The sequence below is a fragment of the Alexandromys fortis genome, unplaced genomic scaffold (assembly GCF_014885135.2).
Source record: "Alexandromys fortis isolate MF-2015 unplaced genomic scaffold, M_Fortis_MF-2015_v1.1 scaffold_8_9099976_23576923, whole genome shotgun sequence".
Lineage (NCBI taxonomy): Eukaryota > Metazoa > Chordata > Mammalia > Rodentia > Cricetidae > Alexandromys > Alexandromys fortis.
In genome coordinates, this window is record NW_026067899.1 from 6,630,666 (window position 1) to 6,651,944 (window position 21,279).

Below are 21,279 nucleotides of genomic sequence, written 5' to 3' on the forward strand. Positions count from 1 at the left end.
ACACAGATATACAAGTGCTTGCACATTTGCATCCACACACGAGTAGACAAGTGCATGCACATTTGCATCCACACACGAGTAGACAAGTGCATGCACATTTGCATCCACACACGAGTATACAAGTGTGTGCACATTTGCATCCACACACGAGTAGACAAGTACATGCACATTTGCATCTACACGCGTATACAAGTGCATGCACATTACATCCACACGCAGGTATACAAGTGCATGCACATTACATCCACGCGCAGGTATACAAGTGCATGCACATTACATCCACACGCAGGTATACAAGTGCATGCACATATGCACTCACACACAGACATACAGGTGCATGCACATTGCACATTACATCCACACATGGGCATACAAGTGCGTGCACATTTGCATGCACATGTGTATCCACACACATGCACACTCACACACACATGAACAGTAGTGCATATGTACACACATAAATAAAGGAAGGTACATATGTATTTTTAACAGACAGAAGTCTTTCTGGAAGCACTGGCTCCCATTAAGCCACTGCTGCCAAGATGTTTCTCAGTGATTCAGTTAATGATGCTGACAACCAGAGCATGGTTGGGTTAGACAAAATTTCTTCTCTATTCTGCAATGTAATGGATCAGGCATGTATCACAACAACTGTGTTGCTATCAACACTTACTTGGGAAGTTAATATATTGTGATGCAGGAAGTGTGGTGGAAAATGATCCCTTAAATTGATTGACAAACATTACTGTCATTATTCTGTTAGCAAAAATGTACTATAATACATTTGGACTCAAGGTCTCAGAAAATATGATTTTTAATGTTTTATTATTCCAATCAACCAATAGACCTTATATATTGTGAACAATTTGAAATACATTGAAAATGGCTAAATTAAGCTAGTAAGTACTCAGAACAGGCTTTTGCTCTGTTTATTAAATTTATTATTTTAAATTACTGAAGCATATTGGAAATAACAGAAAATCATTTTAGATGCTGCTTCTCAGGTAAAATTTGTAACTAATCACCAAAATAGGACAATATTTTCTTTTCCCCAAAGCCAATGACCACAGGTTTTTCTTTCTTATTCCTTCTCCGCCTTTCTCTTTCTTAACACTTATGTGTGGTTTCTGTCCACTTAGGCAATTCTTATGCAAGAAGCTAAACGCAATTAAATGTGCAGGATGAAAAGATGGCCCAGGCACTGCTGGTACCCCCAGGACCTGAGAGCTTCCGCCTTTTCACGCGAGAATCTCTTGCTGCTATCGAAAAGCGTGCTGCAGAAGAGAAAGCCAAGAAGCCCAAGAAAGAGCAAGACATTGATGATGAGAACAAACCAAAGCCGAACAGTGACTTGGAAGCTGGGAAGAACCTTCCATTTATCTATGGAGACATTCCTCCAGAGATGGTGTCGGAGCCTCTGGAGGACCTGGACCCCTACTACGTCAGTAAGAAAGTGAGTGCTGATTTTACTTGGCCAATGCATTCCCAATTAGATGTGCAAAGCAGGGCTTATGTACGTTAGAGAATTGTAATTTTCATTTGTGAAGGATTCTATAGCACTCTTTACTGTCAGACATCTTGAAGCACAGTAAAGCAAACACAGAAGATTCATAAGAAGTTAAAAAAAAGGAATAAGCATAAACAACTTCTACCATTTCACAGTATCGAGATGAATGGGGAAACTTAAAGTTGACAGCAAAGATAAGTATCTGCTATTGCTAACCCATTTAACTGCTTGATAGACAGCAAAATTGTAGTCATGAGGGCGAAAGGGGGTGGATGTTCTACTTATTTTTTAGTTCATTCTTGGCTTGATGTTTCTTACAATCATCTGTGTTCTAGAAGACAGTGATCTACCTATCTCTCCCTGTAGACAGATAATTTTTGCAGATGCATGTTTATCTAGCCATACATTTTTAGTCTTTATCCTCTGACCCGGCATATGATTAGGAACTTCTACAGGTGTCACTGAAATTGTCCTAGGCTAAATTCTAGAGCCACCTAGAAATATTTAAAACATTGCCACAAAGAAAGAAATATTAAGATTAGAGGAGTAAATAATAATGAGGATAATAACAATAGCAATAATAATCCTCACATAATTTAAAGGAACATTGTCTATGTTTATCCGACGTTCAAAATAGCTACGTAGTTCTGCCAGAATTAGACAGTTTCTATAGTTAAACCAACTTCATGAAACTCGTAGAGAATCTAAATAAAGGATACTGTTTAAATTTCTAAATGGATATTTTGTCTCTTTTTAATCACGATTTATAGCTTGCCTTCACAACAATAAAACAGTTCTTTGTAAAGATTACCATCATTTTGAGTTGATGACTTGTGAATTAAGAAAGAAACAAAACACTTTTACTTGACAAAATAGAATTTTTTTTAAAGGCAGTGGTTGAAGATGTTGCATCCTTTAAGTAGTACACAATTTGAAGTTATTCATCCTGGGGATGGAGAGACGACTCAGTGGTTCAGAACACTTGCTGTTCTTATGGAGTACTGGAGATGGTTCACAGCACCCACATCGGGAGGCTCATGACTGTCAACAAGGACAGCTCCAGGGCAGCTGACCTCCCTCTGGCCCCTGTGAGCATGCTCACACACATGTATGCACATAAACAAACACATACATATAAATAAAATAAATACTTAAAAAGTTCTTTCCTTTTGAAAGGAAAGCATTAAATATACATCCATATGCTTCCAATTAAATATACATTCTTAGGTTTCGAAAATAAATTTCCGTGTTTACTGCAGAGATGATCAAGAAATAGTTGAGATTCGGAAACTCTGTTGTTATAAAGTATGAATAACAATAAGCGACTCCTCTCAGAAATTGGGACAGAATTTGAGAAATCCTGGCCTAAAATATGCACTGGCAGCCATATCTGCTGTCACACACTTGGGAGACAGAGCAAGAAGGAATGTGAGCTCAGGGCCAGCCTGATCTAAAAGTACAGCCTGAGCTATAAACCCCAAAGTATATGTTTTTTTAAAGTTATTGTAAGGACACAGAGTATGTTTTACTTTGATAAGATAAAGGTATTATTACCTCTTTTAAGGAGTCAAACAGTTTGATTATTCTTATGGCTGGGTGGGGTGGGGAGTAGAAAAATAGATATTATCCAATGAAGGGCTATGTTTACTTACATTGAAAGAATTCCCTTCCCAAAGACAACATCACCTCTTTGTGAAAGGACTACCCTAGGCTACCTAAGGGATGATATTAAATACCCTCCCCCACCAGTTAAATGAAGTAAGCTGTTTGGACTCAATGTCCAACAAGGACTCTTCTGTCCATAATTTATTTTCTCAAAGATTTCCTGTGGGACAAGTATCACTACAATTCTTTCCCACATGAGAAAAATAACATACCCATTTTATTGTATATTGATTGGCATCTGAGGTTACAGGCCAGGCATCCAAGCTTGGTTCATGTGAATCTGGCACTAGAAAACAGGCCTGTTCTCTGTGCACTGGAAGGGACAGGCATTTCTCACTCCAAGTGGAAACCAGACTCAGGCCATGATTCACTGGCAGTGACTCTGATCCATAGCAAGGGCTCTGGACAGCCCCTTTACTGCCTCCTGCCCTGGCTTCATTTATGAAACATCTCTGAGGGTGAGGATTTAAGCAGCTACTTTCAGGAAAGTGACGTGTGATTCTTAGGAGCCAAAGGGAGGAGCTAATGCATGAACTGAGAATTTTACCATAGCACGAAGCCATGCTACTATATGACAAGGTATGTAAAAGGCAGCGTGGAGCTGTGGGGCCTCAGGTAACGATTTGCTGTCACTGATTAGTGATGTATCTTGGGGACTAATATAACTAGATGAGTAATACCACAACGTATCTTAATGGCATTTAAGTTGGCCAGGTTAACGGCTTAAAAATAGTGGCGTGATAATAATAGCTAACATTTGTTGGGCTCATCCTATGTGAGGAGCCACTTGGATACTCCAGTTCATTTCATACCAGTGAGCCAGGGAGGCAGTTACTATTGTTAGCTTCAGTCTACAGATAGGAAAGGAAAGTCAAGGGCAGTTCCTTAACCGACCAGGGTCACTCTTCATCGGTGGCAGACCAAGGCTTTGAGCCTAGTCTGCCCAGCTTCGGAGCTCTTGACCGCTGATCAAACTCTCTGCAGGGGCAGTGAATGTCAAGAAGGATTCTCCAAGATTGGTTGCGACATTTTTTCTTTTTTTTTTACTCAGTTCTTCATGCTTCAGTTTTACTTCATGCTGCCCTGCTGCCTTGAGGTGGAATATGCAGCTTCTTTAACAATGCCAAGAATTTCAGTGAGCTTATGAGTATGCACCCAGCAGAAAAGAAGGAAGCAGCGGTCCAGAGTAGAAAATAACTGTTGCCACAAACAGGCCACAGGGTTTGCAAGGATTTTGGCACCATGCATCAAACCTTTTCAAGGTGCCTCACTGCTTATTACTTAGAAACCTGACTTGAGGGCTGATGTTTTAGCCACCACCCAGCCACCTGTTGTGTCCCCATGTAATTTTTGGTGTAGGTACAACGTTCAACAGCATGAGAAAGCTCCATCTTTCAAATGTCTCCATGGAACTCGGTCACTACGTAGAGCAATAGAATTTTACTCCTTGTTTCTCAGCGCTCAGGGTGTGTGTTCTTCAGTTCTGTCCTGTACCTGAGCTGTAAATGGGGCGGATGTACCGCACTCAGCAGCCCAGGATCCACTTGCACGCACAGGCTCACTTTGCTTTAAAGGACTGTTCATTCCCACTTCCTAGATTTTTAGAGATATTTCAAAATAAAACTCCCTTCTAATGTTGCAAGTAGAAATTGCTTTTTTTTTTTTCAGGGAAATTGTTTCAAAGTGCGTGAGTTAATGCACTTCAAATTATTGGGAACTTTTACACACCATGGCTGATGTTGATGCCCAAATGGCTCTTGATTGCTTGACTGTGGATGCCAGATGATCCACTAAAGCTTTTGAAGTTCAAGGGCAGGCTTAGCAAGGTTCAGGATCACTTGCAGATACTCTGGACGCTAGGAAGGGATAGTTTTCTTGCCCTCCTCTTAGAATTTAGAGAGCGCAGTTCATTGACAGTGGTTAGTCTAGTAATGGTCAGCTCCCACGGTCACAAACACAGGAAGGTGGAGAGAGGATGGCTTGCTGTCCCTGCCCTCTCTGCTCACAGTATAAACACTCCTGCCTGCCTCTTCAAACAGAGCATGTCGCTAGTCACTGTGTATGGATGGATGTGGCCTTAGTTAAAGGGAGCAAACATGTTATTAAGTACCTACAACAGATGTCGTGAAGGTGAACGGCGCCTTCAAGGTAAACCCATATTTAATTAACACAAGTGTTTATTTGCAAACGACACTATTAAATACTGTGGGAGAAAGGCAACCATAGGCTGCAGGCTCTTTGTGCTAGGTCGCTTATGAAAACATCTAACCAGGTTCTCCCGGGAAGGAGCCCGACGTGGAAATTGCTACTTGATGGTGATTACAAGCAACGTAGGAAGAGTGCAGAGTAATATACGAAGACCTGTTGGCAAGAGAAACAGCTAGGGAATTATGAGAAGGTGGTGCGATTTACCTAGGAAAACGGGAGCGGGGAGGTGATCTGGGTTTTGAGAAATGAAAAAAAGGATTGAATCGTACAACTGCCTGAGTGTTAGAATTACCTGAGGAGAATGTTTAAAATACCTCAATGCCTGCCCATCTCCAAAATTCAATTATTGACAATTATTTGAGCAAGGAGGTGTTTTCAAAACTCCTTTTTGAACAGAGGGGGCTGATGGATGGATGGGCTTACCTGGATAGGGGCAGACTCTCCACAGGTGGAGTCTTCGTCCTTGATTCCGTGAGCATGCTCATCAGAGCCACAGCTCGGAGAGACTGACAGGCTCTGAGTGGGACTGACAAGTGGATTCAGTGGCTGCAGCAGTGATGACTCTAGCGGTAAAAAATAAAGGATGATCCATCCTGGGGGATTGACAGGTAGTCATGGGTCTGCATAGCTTAAATGTTAAGGTGATGATTGCAAGCTCCAGATCATAGACTTGAACTACGGCGTGGCCTTTGCGGTCATGTATTTAAGATGAATTTTCAGTGCAGCTGTCTTTTTCTCAGCCTAAGCTACAAATCAGGTCCTTCTCTGCCCACAAAATCAGGTTCTATGACTTATCGAAATGTCTTCAATCAAAAAAAAAAAAAAAGATGCCGCAGAGATGAAGGAAGGCCACTGCAAAATTAGGGTTAGTACTTTGATACGACTGAACTATTAGAAAAGATTATTTTAACAGTTATGCACACGAAATAATCTGAGAAGTTACCGAAGCTGGAGACAGATGGCAAGCCTCAAATAGAAAATGAACTCTGTAAGGCTGTATAATTTGATTTAAAAAAAATGCGTAGGGCTATCAGTTTGTATCAACAAGTTTGCAGGCTTAGAGACAGACCACGTACTGGCCAAATGCACCTTTATTGTGGCTATATGCTTAGAGGAGAAACACGTAGCCTGTATCTAGAAGAAAACAGGGTATTTGTTAAGTTCCAACTCATCTAAACAAACACATTTGAACGAACAAATCAGGTAAACGTTCTTGGTGCACATTGTAAATGCTTCAAGTAAGCCCACATGGCTAACTCAGTAATGTCCCTTGTGTTTTCTTTTTCAGACTTTCGTGGTGTTGAATAAAGGGAAGGCGATCTTCCGATTCAGTGCCACCTCCGCCATGTACATTTTAACTCCGCTAAACCCCGTTAGGAAAATCGCTATTAAGATTTTGGTCCACTCATATCCTTTTCACGCGAATTGTCCAGATGCTGTTTCCAGCGGTTGCTTTCCAATGAAATGCCTTTTGTCGTGGTTTAAGATTTATACAATTTATTTACAGAGAATAGCAACACTGTTAGTTTAAGGGATTAGTTTCCATTGGCCGTCTGATATCTATATGACAAGTTTATCATAAAATTGTTATCATGGCTCTAGAATCAAATAGGAAGTCATGCCAGCAAGTGTGTCACTGGATCATATTGTGTAACAGAAATGAAAGCAAATCCTTTGCCCATTACTAGCTTCAACTCAACTATTCATTATTGCTAAAGAGGTTTAGCCTATTACAGTTATTATGGTGTATATACTATATATATAGTGTCACTATACATATTGACAGATTCTCCAAAATTCATGTATTAATTGCTTGTTTATCCTCAGCAAATTTATGTCCATTTCCCCTCCCCTTCCTTCCTTTTCCCCTTCCCTCACATCCACCATTCCTTTCTTGCTTCTTGTTTCTTTTCCTCATTCAAGTAGCTACCCTATATCTATGTACTTGGATAACATTATGTCAAGAAGTCATCAACCTTCAGACTCCTTTTGAGCCTGGGTTGTGACTCAGTGGTAAAATAGTAGCTCAGCACGTTAAAGGTGCTGGGATGGATTCCCAGTATAACACACACATGTGCAAATTATAATAATAAAAAATACCTGTGATGGGAAGACTAGGCATACATTACGATAAATTCTAAAGTAATGACAAAATGGGTTTAAAATGGTGCTTAGTAGTGGGCATTTTCCATTGAAAACTTTGAAACAGGCATATATAAAGCAAAATACATTATCCTATGGACACAGAAAATAGGAGATAACCTGTTGAAGTACATGTGGATTCTCTGTTCTGAAGTTTGATGTCAGAAAGTGTTTATATTTTAAAATAAAATTATCGGCCACATGAACTTCCCCATAGTGAAATCTGTATTGAAATAGCAAGAGCAATGTTCCTAGCAGAATAGCCAATGACTGCACGTGGCTAGCACAAAGCCACATCCCCTCTCTCTGCTGTACCTGAGAGAGAAATGGGCACCATTGCTGTCATCACCGTGAGCCTGCTGCAGCATCTGCTCATCAGGGAATTCCTAACCTGTGCAAACTGTTTAGAAACAATACCAGACCATAAGAAAGGATTTGGCCTTTCTCATTAACCTTTGTCTTAACCCAGTTAAGTAAGATTCATTTCACGGCTAACTTGGGCTTTTGCATCTTTTGTGTTGGGTGGGTTTTATGTGTCTATTGACACTTATTCCTTAACTGCAACCTACTTTATTCAGCATGCTCATCATGTGCACGATTTTGACCAACTGCGTGTTTATGACATTGAGTAATCCTCCGGACTGGACAAAGAATGTAGAGTAAGTACGACCAGCTTCTTGGAATGAAGAAAACATATTCTGTTTCTCTGGCAATCCCTTGGTGGTAATGGTCTGACTTGGGGCTCCCACCTTCGAAGTCAAGGAAAAGGCTTCTGTCTTATGATTCTATAGTTTTGAGAACGATGCCTAAATAAATGACATCAATTTTTATTATTAGCACTTTCAGAGGTTGCTAAAAACGTGTACTGTGCCATTCTAAGGCACCATTTGTCAGTGATTTATATTTTGGCAAAGGATCATTTGGAACATTTAAAAATACTTTCTAAATGGTATTGCCATAGTGGATCCTGGTCATAGGTTAAGGCAGCTCTTTCAACGGAAATACCAGGTACCATTTATGATGTACAGCTAACAAAATGGAAACAGTTACAAAAGCTACTGTGTAAAACATTTTCCTATAAGACTCCTATAATGGAGTCATTTAGGCTCATATAAATTTCACTTAATTTTAATACTAAAAGTTAAGTAAAGGGAATATTTGGATATGAATCTTTTTATCTTATTTTTATGTTTATTTTATTTTTATTTTATTTATGTGTATGAGTGTCTTGCCTGCACATATGTCTGCACACCATGTATATGTTGTGCCTGAGGAGGTCAAAAGAGGGTGTTGCATGCCCTGGGACTGGAATAAAGAACACAACCTGAGTCTTTTGGAGGACAATCATGTGTCTAGCTTTGAGTGTCTCTTTTTAAGGGAAACTTAGAGATGCTATATGCACTGTAAAAACAGTTTGCACTATAAGTGTTTTCAGCTGACACATCTCTGTTGAGTAACTGTGCAAAATTTCTATTCAGCTACATGTAGTAGTTTTGCATTGTTTAGGGAAACAAGCAAAAGAGTGGTTGTCACTGCAAAAAAAATTTTTAAAAAAATTAAAAAGTGAAACCAAACAAATGCAAATATATATGGACTCCAAGGAAAAGAGAAGGCAGTAAGATACCTCGGTTCTGAGGTGAACGCAGAGGTAACTTCATATAGTATACAAACATCCAAACTAAAATACAAGTCCACACAAGTGTGGTGTGGTAAAACGCATCTCTTCTCAATACTCAGCTACTTTGTAATTAGCAATTATACTTACTGCTCCTGTAACCACTTGAGCCTGGTAGGGGTGGAAGATAGAGGAAAATGTACTCAATGTGATGATTTCTGCATCTGTTTCTTTGTTCCTCACTATGAGGGAACATCTCACGACAAGCCGTTCACAGCACTGATCCTACTACTTCACACACAGAAATGAGCTGTAGGCTGTAAAACACAATGAGTTGCCATAAGAAAATCAAATGCTTCTATGACTTAGACGAAATGCTCTGAAAAATAAGCTCAGATTTTACTTTTCAAGAACATGGTGTTTAAAAACAAGCACGCGCCACTATTTTTGGAGGAAACACAAATAACTTCAATTGTCTTCACTCAGAGAAATGGGCTAGGGCGCACAATGATAGCCCACAAACTCAAGAGCTGTTCCCCCTTTGAAAGCTGAGAGTAGAAATTCAAGCAAGTTTGAACACAAAGTTAGATTGAAGAGTTTAGTGTATCTGTGCTCTAAGGATTTCAGGCAAATACAGACACCAGATCCTAGACAATGAATATACATTTTATGGGAGCATTAATGTATACCTGAAGGAGACACAGAGACAGATGGGGGGCAGTTTCAAAATTCTATACCTGACTCAAGATTAAAAAATAAAATCTAGTTCCAGTCTATTGTAGTAACCTTAAATGAGTTTAGCCATTTAGCCAAAACTTTAATACAAATATTTCAATAAAGGTGCATGAATCCCCATTGGGACGGCTGTCAAAGAAGACACCAACAACGTGACTATTGACGGTTAAAATCTGGCTGATAATTTTCACCTGTATACTAGCAGAACACTGCCCATAGGGCTGACATTCTACTTCTGTGGATACTCTAAGAGCTCAAGCAATGATAATCTACTAAATATGGGAAATTGCTATTTCTTTTATGAATGCCTTTATTAACTCCTTGAGAACTTCATACAGGGTATTTTGATCATATTCACCCCCCAACTCTTCCAATAAATCATTGTTCTAAAATATAGGTAGTTTAGCATCAACAGTTTTGAAGAATATATTTATGACAAATATGTTATTGTCTCTTTAGTTTAATCCTTCACTCAGTCTAATAAGAATTATTAAATTAAGATTCTTGGGTAAGTACAAAAAGAAACAAAGTTCTGGAAGATTCAAAAAAAAAAAGTTAGGGTTTGCCATGCTCAAAATTATCGGCTTTACTTCCTCTCGACTGTTGCTGACTTGGCCTTGGCTGCTTTTCCTAGGTATACATTCACTGGGATCTATACCTTTGAATCCCTTATAAAGATTTTGGCAAGAGGGTTCTGCTTAGAAGATTTCACATTCCTTCGTGACCCATGGAACTGGCTGGATTTCAGTGTCATCGTCATGGCGTGAGTAATTTATCTTTATCTGATAAATTCAAAAGAATGAAAATAATCGTCATATACATCAAGCTAAGATACGTTTTGAATACAGAGCTTTCTCACTAGTCAACTCAACTCTATGACATATACATTATGATAATATGTATTAAACTAAATATCGAAAGGTAGATAGGTCTAGCAAATTGGCAACGCATGGGATTATTTTATTGTCCCATAGTCTTTGAGCAATAACTGCAGTGACTTCATATCCTGCCATCCTCTTCATCAAAACCAAGTTACTCATTAACCACAAGTTAATAGAAACTGCTATGCTGTTATAACTTTTGCAAATAATCTTCTTTATGTAAATAAAAAGTGCATTGAAATAAAGCAATATTTTTTTTCCTTAAGGGCAGCTTTCAGCCTTGGCACCCTGAGCTTCCTATCCATTTTGTTTGTGTATCTCCAGGGGCTCTAGACGCCAACCCAGCAGTAGTTACTTAAAATGAACTTTGCCAAAACTATCTGTAACTCTGATTTAATCCTACAGGTATGTAACAGAATTTGTAAGCCTAGGCAATGTTTCAGCCCTTCGAACTTTCAGAGTCTTGCGAGCTCTGAAAACTATTTCTGTAATCCCAGGTAAGAAGAAACTGGTGTAAGGTGGTAGGCCCTTATATCTCCAACTTTTCTTGTGTGTTATTGTGTTTGTGTGTGAACTCCCCATTGCAGATATGTGACAGAGTTTGTGGACCTGGGCAATGTCTCAGCGTTGAGAACGTTCAGAGTTCTCCGGGCATTGAAAACCATTTCAGTCATTCCAGGTGAGAGCTAGGTTAAACACCGAGGCTGACTTTAAACCATACCCTAATAATATTGGAGTTGCAAACCCACCATCGGCCTTGCTGCTTGTTATTCAGGTCTGCCACATTCGAGAATGCCAGAGAGTGTTCCCGTGTTCATTCGGTTCCTTACAATGTTAGCAATTTCAATTTATTCATAAAGTCAGCCTCTGAGTTTAACAGAAAGTTGCATGAGACATCGACATCTCATTGATGAGTGTTGTCGTAACTCCTCTCTTGCATTTAAGATGTATGTCTTCTCTCCTGCATCCTCATAGCTTTGCTCTCAATGGCTTTACTAACTGCCTTGTATTTTACCATGTGCTTGAGATCTATTCCAAAAATAGATCATCCTTTATAAAGGAGAAAAGGTTGTGGAGCAGCATGTGTGTGGCATGGGATCTTTACAGCCATGAAATTCCCTTTGCCTTTTAATCACTGCTTCTGGCAGGCTGGCATAAAGAACGGGTTGGGAGAAATATCTTCATAAAACACAGTGATTGAAAGAAAGAGTATCCACAATTGAGTTTCCTACATGCTTGTGGCAATATGGTATCACACAGGCAGAACTTCCTGAAGATTGGTGGACAGTGGTTCAGAACCCTCTGGCATCAGGGTATTCATATAGAAACTCAGCCCTCCATCTCTTCCCAAGTCATGAGGCTGTCCATAAAGCTTCTATGTCCATGTAGCTGAGCTGCCGTTCATGGGCTATGTAGAATGTATGCCTCTACTAAGAAGAAATCTCGTCACATGTCACACATATCCCTCATCTGACATATAGTTCTCTCTCCAAAGGTTTAAAGACCATCGTGGGGGCCCTGATCCAGTCGGTGAAGAAGCTGTCTGACGTCATGATCCTCACTGTGTTCTGTCTCAGTGTCTTTGCGCTAATCGGGCTGCAGCTCTTCATGGGCAACCTGAGGAATAAATGCTTGCAGTGGCCCCCGAGTGATTCTGCTTTTGAAACCAACACTACTTCCTACTTCAACGGCACAATGGACTCCAATGGGACATTTGTAAACGTAACAGTGAGCACGTTCAACTGGAAGGATTATATCGCAGATGACAGTAAGAAACATTGCCTTAGTGTTGCGGAGGGAGTTTTCAACTATAAACAATTCAGACTCTCTGCGCGAAGACACTTTCTAGGTAGACTTTATTGGTGAACTTTTGGAAATGACATCAAACTCTGATGAATTCTTTACAAATTTTATTGCAAATAAATCAATAAAAATATGGGGGCGGGGGGAGTGCACCTGTGTAAAACAGCACATACAAAGAGGTCAGAGGAATTATGGGAGTCAGTCTCTCTGCCATGTGTGTTCTGGGGATCAGATTCAGGTCCTCAAGGCCAGAAGCAAACATGTTTACCCACAGAGTCATCTCATTGCACCAGCCCCCAACTCCACTGTGTTTTAAAAGTAAATAGAATTTCATATGAAATCAAATTGATTATTGTTATATCAACAGGCCACTTTTATGTTTTGGATGGACAGAAAGACCCTCTGCTGTGTGGAAATGGCTCCGATGCAGGGTAAGAAAGACATAACAATAATAAAGAAGTAATAATTAAGATGTGGACATTTTATTTTAAAATGGTGGGAGAAGCTGGGCTGTGGTGGTGCACGCCTTTAATACCAGCACTTGGGAGGCAGAGGCAGGTGGATCTCTGTGAGTTCAAAGACAGCCTGGTCTACAAGAGCTAGTTCCAGGACAGGCTCCAAAGCTACAGAGAAACCCTGTATCGAAAAACAAAAATGAAAACAAACAAGAAAGGGAGGGAGGAATGCCTGATGTGTAAATAATAAGAGTGGCTACCTCTTTAGGAAGTGTAGTCTTTGAACTATAGATGATCATGATAAGAGTGTTTGTAAAATTCTTAAAAAATAAACAGCCACACCACCACAAGGCTAGATAGAGAGCCAACTAATTAGAAAATACACTTACACAGAAATCCGCAAGTTACTATTTTCCTCAGCTGTATACATAAATCAGTCCAAACTGGAAACACCCAAGGTGTCTTTGCATATCTAAAGAAACACATAAACTGCTATAAGCACATATAATTTAATATTGCTAAGTGATAAATGAATCTGAAAATAGTGTTCATGAGTGAGAAAGGAAAAAAATATCAACCTGAAAGAGCCATACACTCCCAAGATTATAATCACACGTTGTCTGAAAAGGACAAAACAGCAAAGATGAACAAAAGATCAGAGTTTAAAGGAACTCTGGATGGGGAGTGAACTAGGTGAAGAGCACAGTATATTTAAGGTGGGNTTTGTCAAGTCATGCAACATAGAGGGGTAAATAATTGATGCAAACTTTAAAACTCATTGGGAGATCTGGGGATCCCAAGATGAAAATAAATTAAAATAAAACTATGACAAAAGAATTTAAAGAGAGCACACATATATGAAACTATCTCAAGAATGTGAGCTAAAAAGAGAAGTGGGCAAAGGTCTCAACTTTAGGATATGAGCAGAGTCTGTGACAGCAGAGACAAAGGAGCAGCTGCCTAGCAATAAAGTGTTGCCCACAGTAGCATGGATGGCCAATCTCAAAGCCCCTGTGCTATATGCTGGTGTTGAACAACAGAAAATGGAGAGGAATGGAGGGAGCCCAGCTGCTCAATGGGAGAGTGACAAGTGACAGGCAAGTGTCAGGTGAGGTCTAGGATGGTCGTGGTGCTGAGGGTTTAGAGTCTGAGGTAGGGGATGTGAAGCTAAATAGAAACACAAACGACTACATGTAGAGATATTTATGTGTTTACGTGTGTGTGCGCGCTCCCTAAGTCAGAATGCATACAAATACTTTCCCGTCCCATCACCCCAGGGGCCTAGAAGTACTGATAGCTGAGCAGCAATAAACACCAGTTGCCACCTAGACTTTGATTTCTGGTACTGTTCTTTTTAAGAGGAGCCAGGCGGTAGTGGCACACACCTTTAATCCCAGCACCTGGCAGGCAGAGGCAGAGGCAGGTGGATCTCTGTGAGTTCGAAGCCAGCCTGGTCAACAAGAGCTAGTTCCAGGACAGGCTCCAAAGCTCCAAAGAAACCCTGTCTCATAAAAGGAATAAAGAATCGGGGCTACTTAGAGGAATGCCCAGTTCTAGTGCTCTCTTGGAAATTAGAAAAAGATTAGTCGGATCCAGGAAGGCAGGAAAATGTCAGCGTCAACTACCTGGGACAGTAGGGTGCTAAGGAAAAATTGATTTATGAGTAAAGATCGTAGCTAAGGATGATGTACTGACATTAAGACCTGAGCATCATGATGCAGGGCATTCTACTGTCGTCATAGTTATAAAACTGAGTTTTAAGATGTGCTGTTATTTCAGACAGCTCCACGGAACTGGCTAACAGACCAGCTTGCTGGTCTTCTTCCCGCCAGCCGACACTTTCTCCTTAATTTTAAATTCTTGATTCTTCCCACTTGGTAAAGACTGCATAATGATGACATCGGGGCAGGGGAACATCTGGCTGCTATACTATCACCTTTCCAAATGGCCATAAATTTGACTCCCCTGTTCTTCCATTTTCTTCTGGCGTCTCTTTACAAATTTCACCTGTGAGCAATCCGCTAAAATGTTCTGGGAATGAAAGCCTCATCATAGATAATAACTTTGGCTTTTGACAATTTCTATAAAAAAAAGAGTGATTGGTGGGAATAGCTGCACTTCCTCTGACACCCCTACATTTTTCCTTTTTTTCACAGACAATGTCCAGAAGGGTACATCTGTGTGAAGGCTGGGCGAAACCCCAACTATGGCTACACGAGCTTTGACACATTCAGCTGGGCCTTCTTGTCTCTGTTTCGACTCATGACTCAGGATTACTGGGAGAACCTTTACCAGTTGGTATGAACTACATTTATATGAGTAGGATTTGTGTTGATGAACTTATACAAATTCCAAGTATTGATTTATAACACTCAGGGATATTAAGGTAGTAATATTAGAGTAGATGCACCTAGAATCCTCCCCCCTCTCCCCCTCTCTCCCCTCGCCCCTCTTTTTCCCCTTTTCCTCCCTATCTCTCCCCCACCCCCATCTCTTTCATATAGAAATGCACATATGCAAACAATATAAAAAGTTTCTTAGATAAAAGGCCCTCTGCTATGGGCTTCTTTCTGGAAGTATAGATACCTAGGGCTAGATAACAAAAAACCATATTGAGAGTTTCTTACATGGGGCATTGACATTCCTATATGTATATGAGCATACTCATATTATGAAAATACATGTCTGGAGAATTTATGTGAAAGTCATTTAGCTGAATCTGTAGAAATTGGGGAAGCACGCCATTTATAACATTGTCCTGCATTAGAAACCCTTATAAAATTACTTTGATATAGTCAAACAAGTATTATCTCGAAATGTTTTTATGTCAAATGACACAGCAGTCATACAGCTGATGATCTGATTGATACGTTAATATATAGATATTTGCTCATTTAACACCAAATATTACTTGGTCAAAAAGTTAGATATTAAAAATCATCAATTTCCTGATATCTAGCTATTGTAGTGTGATTTTATTTGGGGATATTATATTAAAACATCAATTAAATTATTGTTTTTCTATACTAGACCTTACGTGCAGCTGGGAAGACCTACATGATATTTTTTGTTCTGGTGATTTTCTTGGGCTCGTTTTATTTGGTGAACTTGATCCTGGCTGTGGTGGCCATGGCCTATGAGGAGCAGAATCAGGCCACCTTGGAGGAGGCTGAGCAGAAAGAGGCGGAGTTTCAGCAGATGCTGGAGCAGCTGAAGAAGCAGCAGGAGGAGGCTCAGGTATGAAGTGGCTGTCAGCTCTTGTTTTAGTTTCTTACTAGGAATCTTCAGCTGTCCTGACTAAGCTAGAGCTACCATTCTGTATTGTATGTAGCTATTGGCATTGGAAAGCTGCAAGATACTCAAAATTATTCATAAAACTGGGGTCAAATAAACTTTTTGCACATCACATAACATAAAGAAATTACCTAGTAGGTAGGAATGCATTAAGTATAAGACTTATTATGCAATATTTTCATGGAAACCGAGGTTGGGATTTAAGTAAGAGATATAATTGAGATTTCCAAACAAACAATCTTGTATTCCAATAGAATACAACCTTCAAAGTTGTATTCTGAAGTTAATTCATTTTTAAAGTTTACCAGAAACCTCTGTGAATGATTGCACTTCAGACTTCTTTGGGGTTTCTATATTACCAAGATAGTTTGTTGGTCAAATTAAGGTACCAGAAACACATCTGAAATCAAGGAACAAGATTTTCAATGCTGAAGTGTATTTAATGACTGAGTAATGTAGATGTAGTGGCTAAGACAGATGTAATTGGAAGAGATGGGAAGACAGGAGTGGATGGAAAGGTGCGGGGTGCACTCAAGAAGAAGGTCGTGGGCAGTTGCAGAGGAGCCTGACCTCTGTCTCTCACTGTTGCCCTTGCCAGTTCCCTTCCTCCTGCTGCTGATAACGCTTAGCATGGCTAGTCTTTGTGTAGGCCTTGCTGATAAGTTTCGTTGCTGTTATAATTCGTAGGTTTCAAACAACTAATGATGCAAAGCATCCTTTTTGTGGTTTTGCTTTTCTTCTGTGCCTTTCTTTCATGAAGTGAGTACTGAAATCCTCAGATGCTTCATCCTCTTCCTTTCTTATTTTGTTTGCTTTTGTTTTTGTTTTCCAGGTTGTTTGTTTTCTTAAAAAAAATTTAAAAAATTATGTGCATTTCCCACAGAGAACCGAGGAGTCAGATCTCCACGTAGGGGAACAGATAGTTTGGGTGCTGGGAATTGAACCTGGACACTCTAATAGAACAGCACACATTCTTAACCACTAAGTAATCTCTCTAGCCCAGTTTTTGTTGTCTTGCAGAGTCTGAAGTGGTCTTTATGTGTGATGGGTACAAGTTTTTGACATTTGCTAGAGCTGGTTTCCCATCTGATAACGGGTTTAAAGTAAATGTTTTTAATATGATGAAGCAAAACTTATTACTTATTTCTTCTTTTTTAGACCTAATGCTTTTGGTGTAGCATCTACACTACCTTTTAAATAAGTGCTTTGGATTTCCCCCCATATTGCCTCCCAAAGTTATAGAGCTGTCTGCATTCCCTTGTGCCCGATGCCCATCATAAATAAATATGTACATGAAATGTTAGTTGTATGCATTCTGTTTTGTGTACATAGAAAGGTAACCATTTCAAAACCATTTAGGGAATCTCTGCTAAACTGACTTGGCACTTTTGTCAAAAATCACTTGCTCAGCCAGGCAGTCATGGTATACACCTTTAATCCCAGCACTTGGGAGGCAGAGACAGGTGGAATTCTGTGAGTTCAAGGCCAGCCTGATCTACAGAGTAAATTCCAAGACAGCCAGGAGAAACTTCCACAGAGAAACTCTGAACTATTGTAGTTTTATAGTAGGTTTTATGGATGATCATGTTCCCACTCTGTCCTTGGTTTGCTTTTCAAAGATATTCTGAGTCTTTGTAGTTCCAAACAAGTTTTAAAATAAGCTTGTCTACGCCAGACTGCATAGTTTCTCTATCACTATCTTCAAGTTGATCTTTTGCTACACTTCCCAATTTGCTGTTTTTCATATATAGCATTTTTTTCCTGTTTAAAGTTCTAAAAATCCTCAACTGAATTCTGGTAAATTTATTTGGGGTATCAATGGATATTTTTGCATTCCTATAAAAATTCTTGGTCTCTGCCATGAGACAATTTCAACATGAATTAGCAATTTGATGCTTTCATATCTTCAAACATTTGAAGATTTAGCAGATAGGACCAAAGTAGTATTTAACGTAAAGATGTTTAATCACCTACAGTGGAGTGATGACCTCCCTAAATAATACCCAATGGGCTTTAAAATGAAGTGCTTGTTAGTGCCGATGGCCAGTACATGTGTAACGTTGCATGGTGGAGGATGCTTTCTCACCTCAGGAAACTTCATCTCTCTCCCCTCCCCTACTTCTCTCTTCCCACCTGACTTACATACTCACACACCACAAAGTAGTCTTAGTACTCAAGGTGGATCTCAAAAGGGCTCCAGAGTTCTATCTTGTTTCAACCTTTCCTTGTGTGCCTTTTCTGTGAACGGTAGCCACGTTGGTTTTCCTGTGGTCTCAGCTCCACCTCCTCAACCCATGAAGTCTTCTATTCTACTGGGTTTCCATCTAGGAGCCCAGGATCGTAATTTAGGACACTGATGGAGCTTTTATGCTTTTCCATTTCCCAGTGTTTTAGACCATCTTGATTAGAAGTTCAGCGTCTCCAGAACCGTTATTTTATCTATTTTTCTATTGCTCTCATTGTTTCAGGAGACAGCTCATCTAACTCCCGCTAGACCTGCTGCACCAGAAGTAGAGGTCCAAACAAAGTGCTTTACCTAACAGCAATTTTTTTTAGTTTACTTTTTTTCAGAAGAATAGATATAGATCATCGAATTATTATTTGAATTACAACGCATAATTGGAATTTATAGAATCAACATTTTATGTTTCAACTATTCTGAGTTGTTTGCAGATGCTACATAGATAATAGAAGAATAAGTATCTCCTGAAATGCAGTCACTTTGGGGCAAAATAGACAGATTAAAAGACTGTAGTCTTTCAAACTTCAGAAATGCAATTCTAAGTTAGGTTTGGGGTATGTCTAATAAGAGATTAAAGAGGCTGGTTGTCTACTTCATGGTTAAATCAGCTAAACTGTGTCATTCTCCACTCAGTAGCCCATTATTGGATTGTAGTGGCCAAATCACCATGATTCAATATTGCATTCACTTTTATCACCTGAAACATAGTTCAGAGAAAGGGTTATTTTGGGAGGAAGTCAGAGTACCAAGTCCATTTTTACTGATGACATGGTTGATATTGCTAGTGAACGGTGGGTGGAGAAAGAGAAGGAAGGCTCGGTGTACCGTGAAGCTTGTGTGCCAAAATGAGGTCCAGGTCTTCTCTACAGCCTAGGTCCCATTAGGATTTGCCATCTAGCCAATGTCCTCACGAAACACAGCATGGCTTTTATTTCTTACTCAATGTTTGTCAAAGTTCCTGTAGGTTTAATCATTTCTGTAGATGGGAAATGCACACAACACAGCGGGCTCACCAAATCAAAGGCAAGTTTTGAAAATGGAAAAGCTAACATTCGTCAGAAATGTTCTGTCCCCAATCACTGAAATTGTACTTGATATTTAATTTGTGACCTTTAAATTTCAATATTATCCAGTTTAGCCTACCCCAGGCTGTATAGGTCCACTGGCAAAATATTAGAGTAAGCTACAGGATATAATTTGAAATTATGACATTTAAGATATGTAATATAAATGGAAGAATTATATAGTTAGTGCCTTATATCTTTGACCAGGGTTTCAACTTTATCCAACTTTTAAAATGAAAAAATTAGTCATGGGGTTGTATTTTCAAGGACTTGTAGTTACGGTATATATTCCAGCATTTATTTTGAGTCATAGAGAAATATCCTAAGAAAAGGTAACCTACATAAACATTAAGCACTAACTGGCTGTTTGTTATGAGAAGAATGCAGGATGTCAGTTGTGAGCGATTGGCTATGAGTCTGAGCGAGCAGGACGTTGGCAGCATCGTGGAGCTGGGCACAAGCAGGTGCGTGGACATGAGCCACGGCAGGAAACATCTGCCTCTGAGGAGTCAGGGGAACAAGAGGCAGCTTTGAGCTGACGAGTGACAGGGAAAACGTGTTGTGTCGGAGGCCGCTTTTGTCGCAGTAAAAAAGGAATCTGTTTTGGTTTTGAATTGTTTGAACCATTACTCAGAATAGGCAGGGAAATCGTGTCCTACGCAAAACAAACTCCAGAAGTGATTGCCATTGAATGACAACTTCAGGACTGTGGCCAGAGAGTCTCACGACGACTTCCTACGTTTCCAGGGACAAACAAGGCTATAAATGATCAGCGCTGGCATCCTGTGCTTATGTCTGTACAGAGAGAAAAGGAAAACTTTGTTTGGACAGAACAAAGATACATATGTGTTCATATATTCAGCAACAATATATATCATGTGCTTCTTCTGCATAACGCAGGATGGATAGTATTTAATCTGCTCTCAACAGGTGCTTTGTTGATCTCCTTTAGTGAACATACATAGTTATATTACGCAGCATCTTCGCTATTCATTTGTCATCACGGATGACTTAGGAAATGATGGATATCAAAAATGAAAAAATTGACAGTCTTACACAGATTTATGAACACCTAAATACTGAGTTACCGTTTCAGTTACATATGAGCATTGTCCCATAGCAATGCTTAAATCAGGGACCCTGCATGGGCCGAGTGCTCAATAATATCCACATACATCCATGTTATATGTCCTGTATTGCTGACTCCAACACGCAATTGTAAGACTCTACTCAGTATCCAACTGCCCACTGAGATCCCGCTGACCCAAGAAATGTCTCAAGATAGTGTGTTTCACTTTAAGGCTTTTTTTTTTTTAATTTTACTTATCATAAGATTGAAAAACAAAATGACTGAAGAGGGCCTGCCTCTTCTCAGGAAAAAAAAAACCAGCACACAGGGCTGACAAAATTTATTAAATGGGGTTTTCCTTACTCTCCTCCGAATGCACACTGCCCTTAAGCACACCGTTCCCACACAGCCTTCTGTGGGATCTGGAAAATCAAAGCTAAGCTGCCCCCCCCCCCCTCCACTAGTGTCAGGTGACTGACAGTAAGATGCCTTCTAAGGCTTTGCTCATCAAGTGCTTCCTGAGGACTTTCTGAGTCAGAGGGAATACCAGACACTGGAAAGAAAAAAAACCCAATGCCTATGTGACTTACGCTCCAAGA

At 39.8% G+C, this 21,279-nt stretch overlaps 1 protein-coding gene across 2 annotated transcripts in view; it reads left to right on the top strand.

Moving 5' to 3' along the window:
* The first annotated feature begins 1,145 nt into the window (after positions 1-1,145).
* Scn3a (sodium voltage-gated channel alpha subunit 3) overlaps positions 1,146-21,279 on the top strand; it is a 74,849-nt gene continuing 54,715 nt past the window's right edge. The window contains exons 1-9 of one of the 2 annotated variants that reach the window (XM_050123761.1): positions 1,146-1,453; positions 6,669-6,787; positions 8,092-8,181; positions 10,507-10,635; positions 11,159-11,250; positions 12,249-12,521; positions 12,924-12,987; positions 15,168-15,309; positions 16,042-16,248. In XM_050123761.1, the coding sequence (XP_049979718.1) occupies positions 1,190-1,453; positions 6,669-6,787; positions 8,092-8,181; positions 10,507-10,635; positions 11,159-11,250; positions 12,249-12,521; positions 12,924-12,987; positions 15,168-15,309; positions 16,042-16,248 (1,380 nt within the window). In that variant the 5' untranslated portion in view covers positions 1,146-1,189. Of the gene's footprint in view, positions 1,454-6,668; positions 6,788-8,091; positions 8,182-10,506; positions 10,636-11,158; positions 11,251-11,340; positions 11,433-12,248; positions 12,522-12,923; positions 12,988-15,167; positions 15,310-16,041; positions 16,249-21,279 lie in introns of both variants that reach the window. The other variant, XM_050123767.1, reaches the window with a different exon arrangement.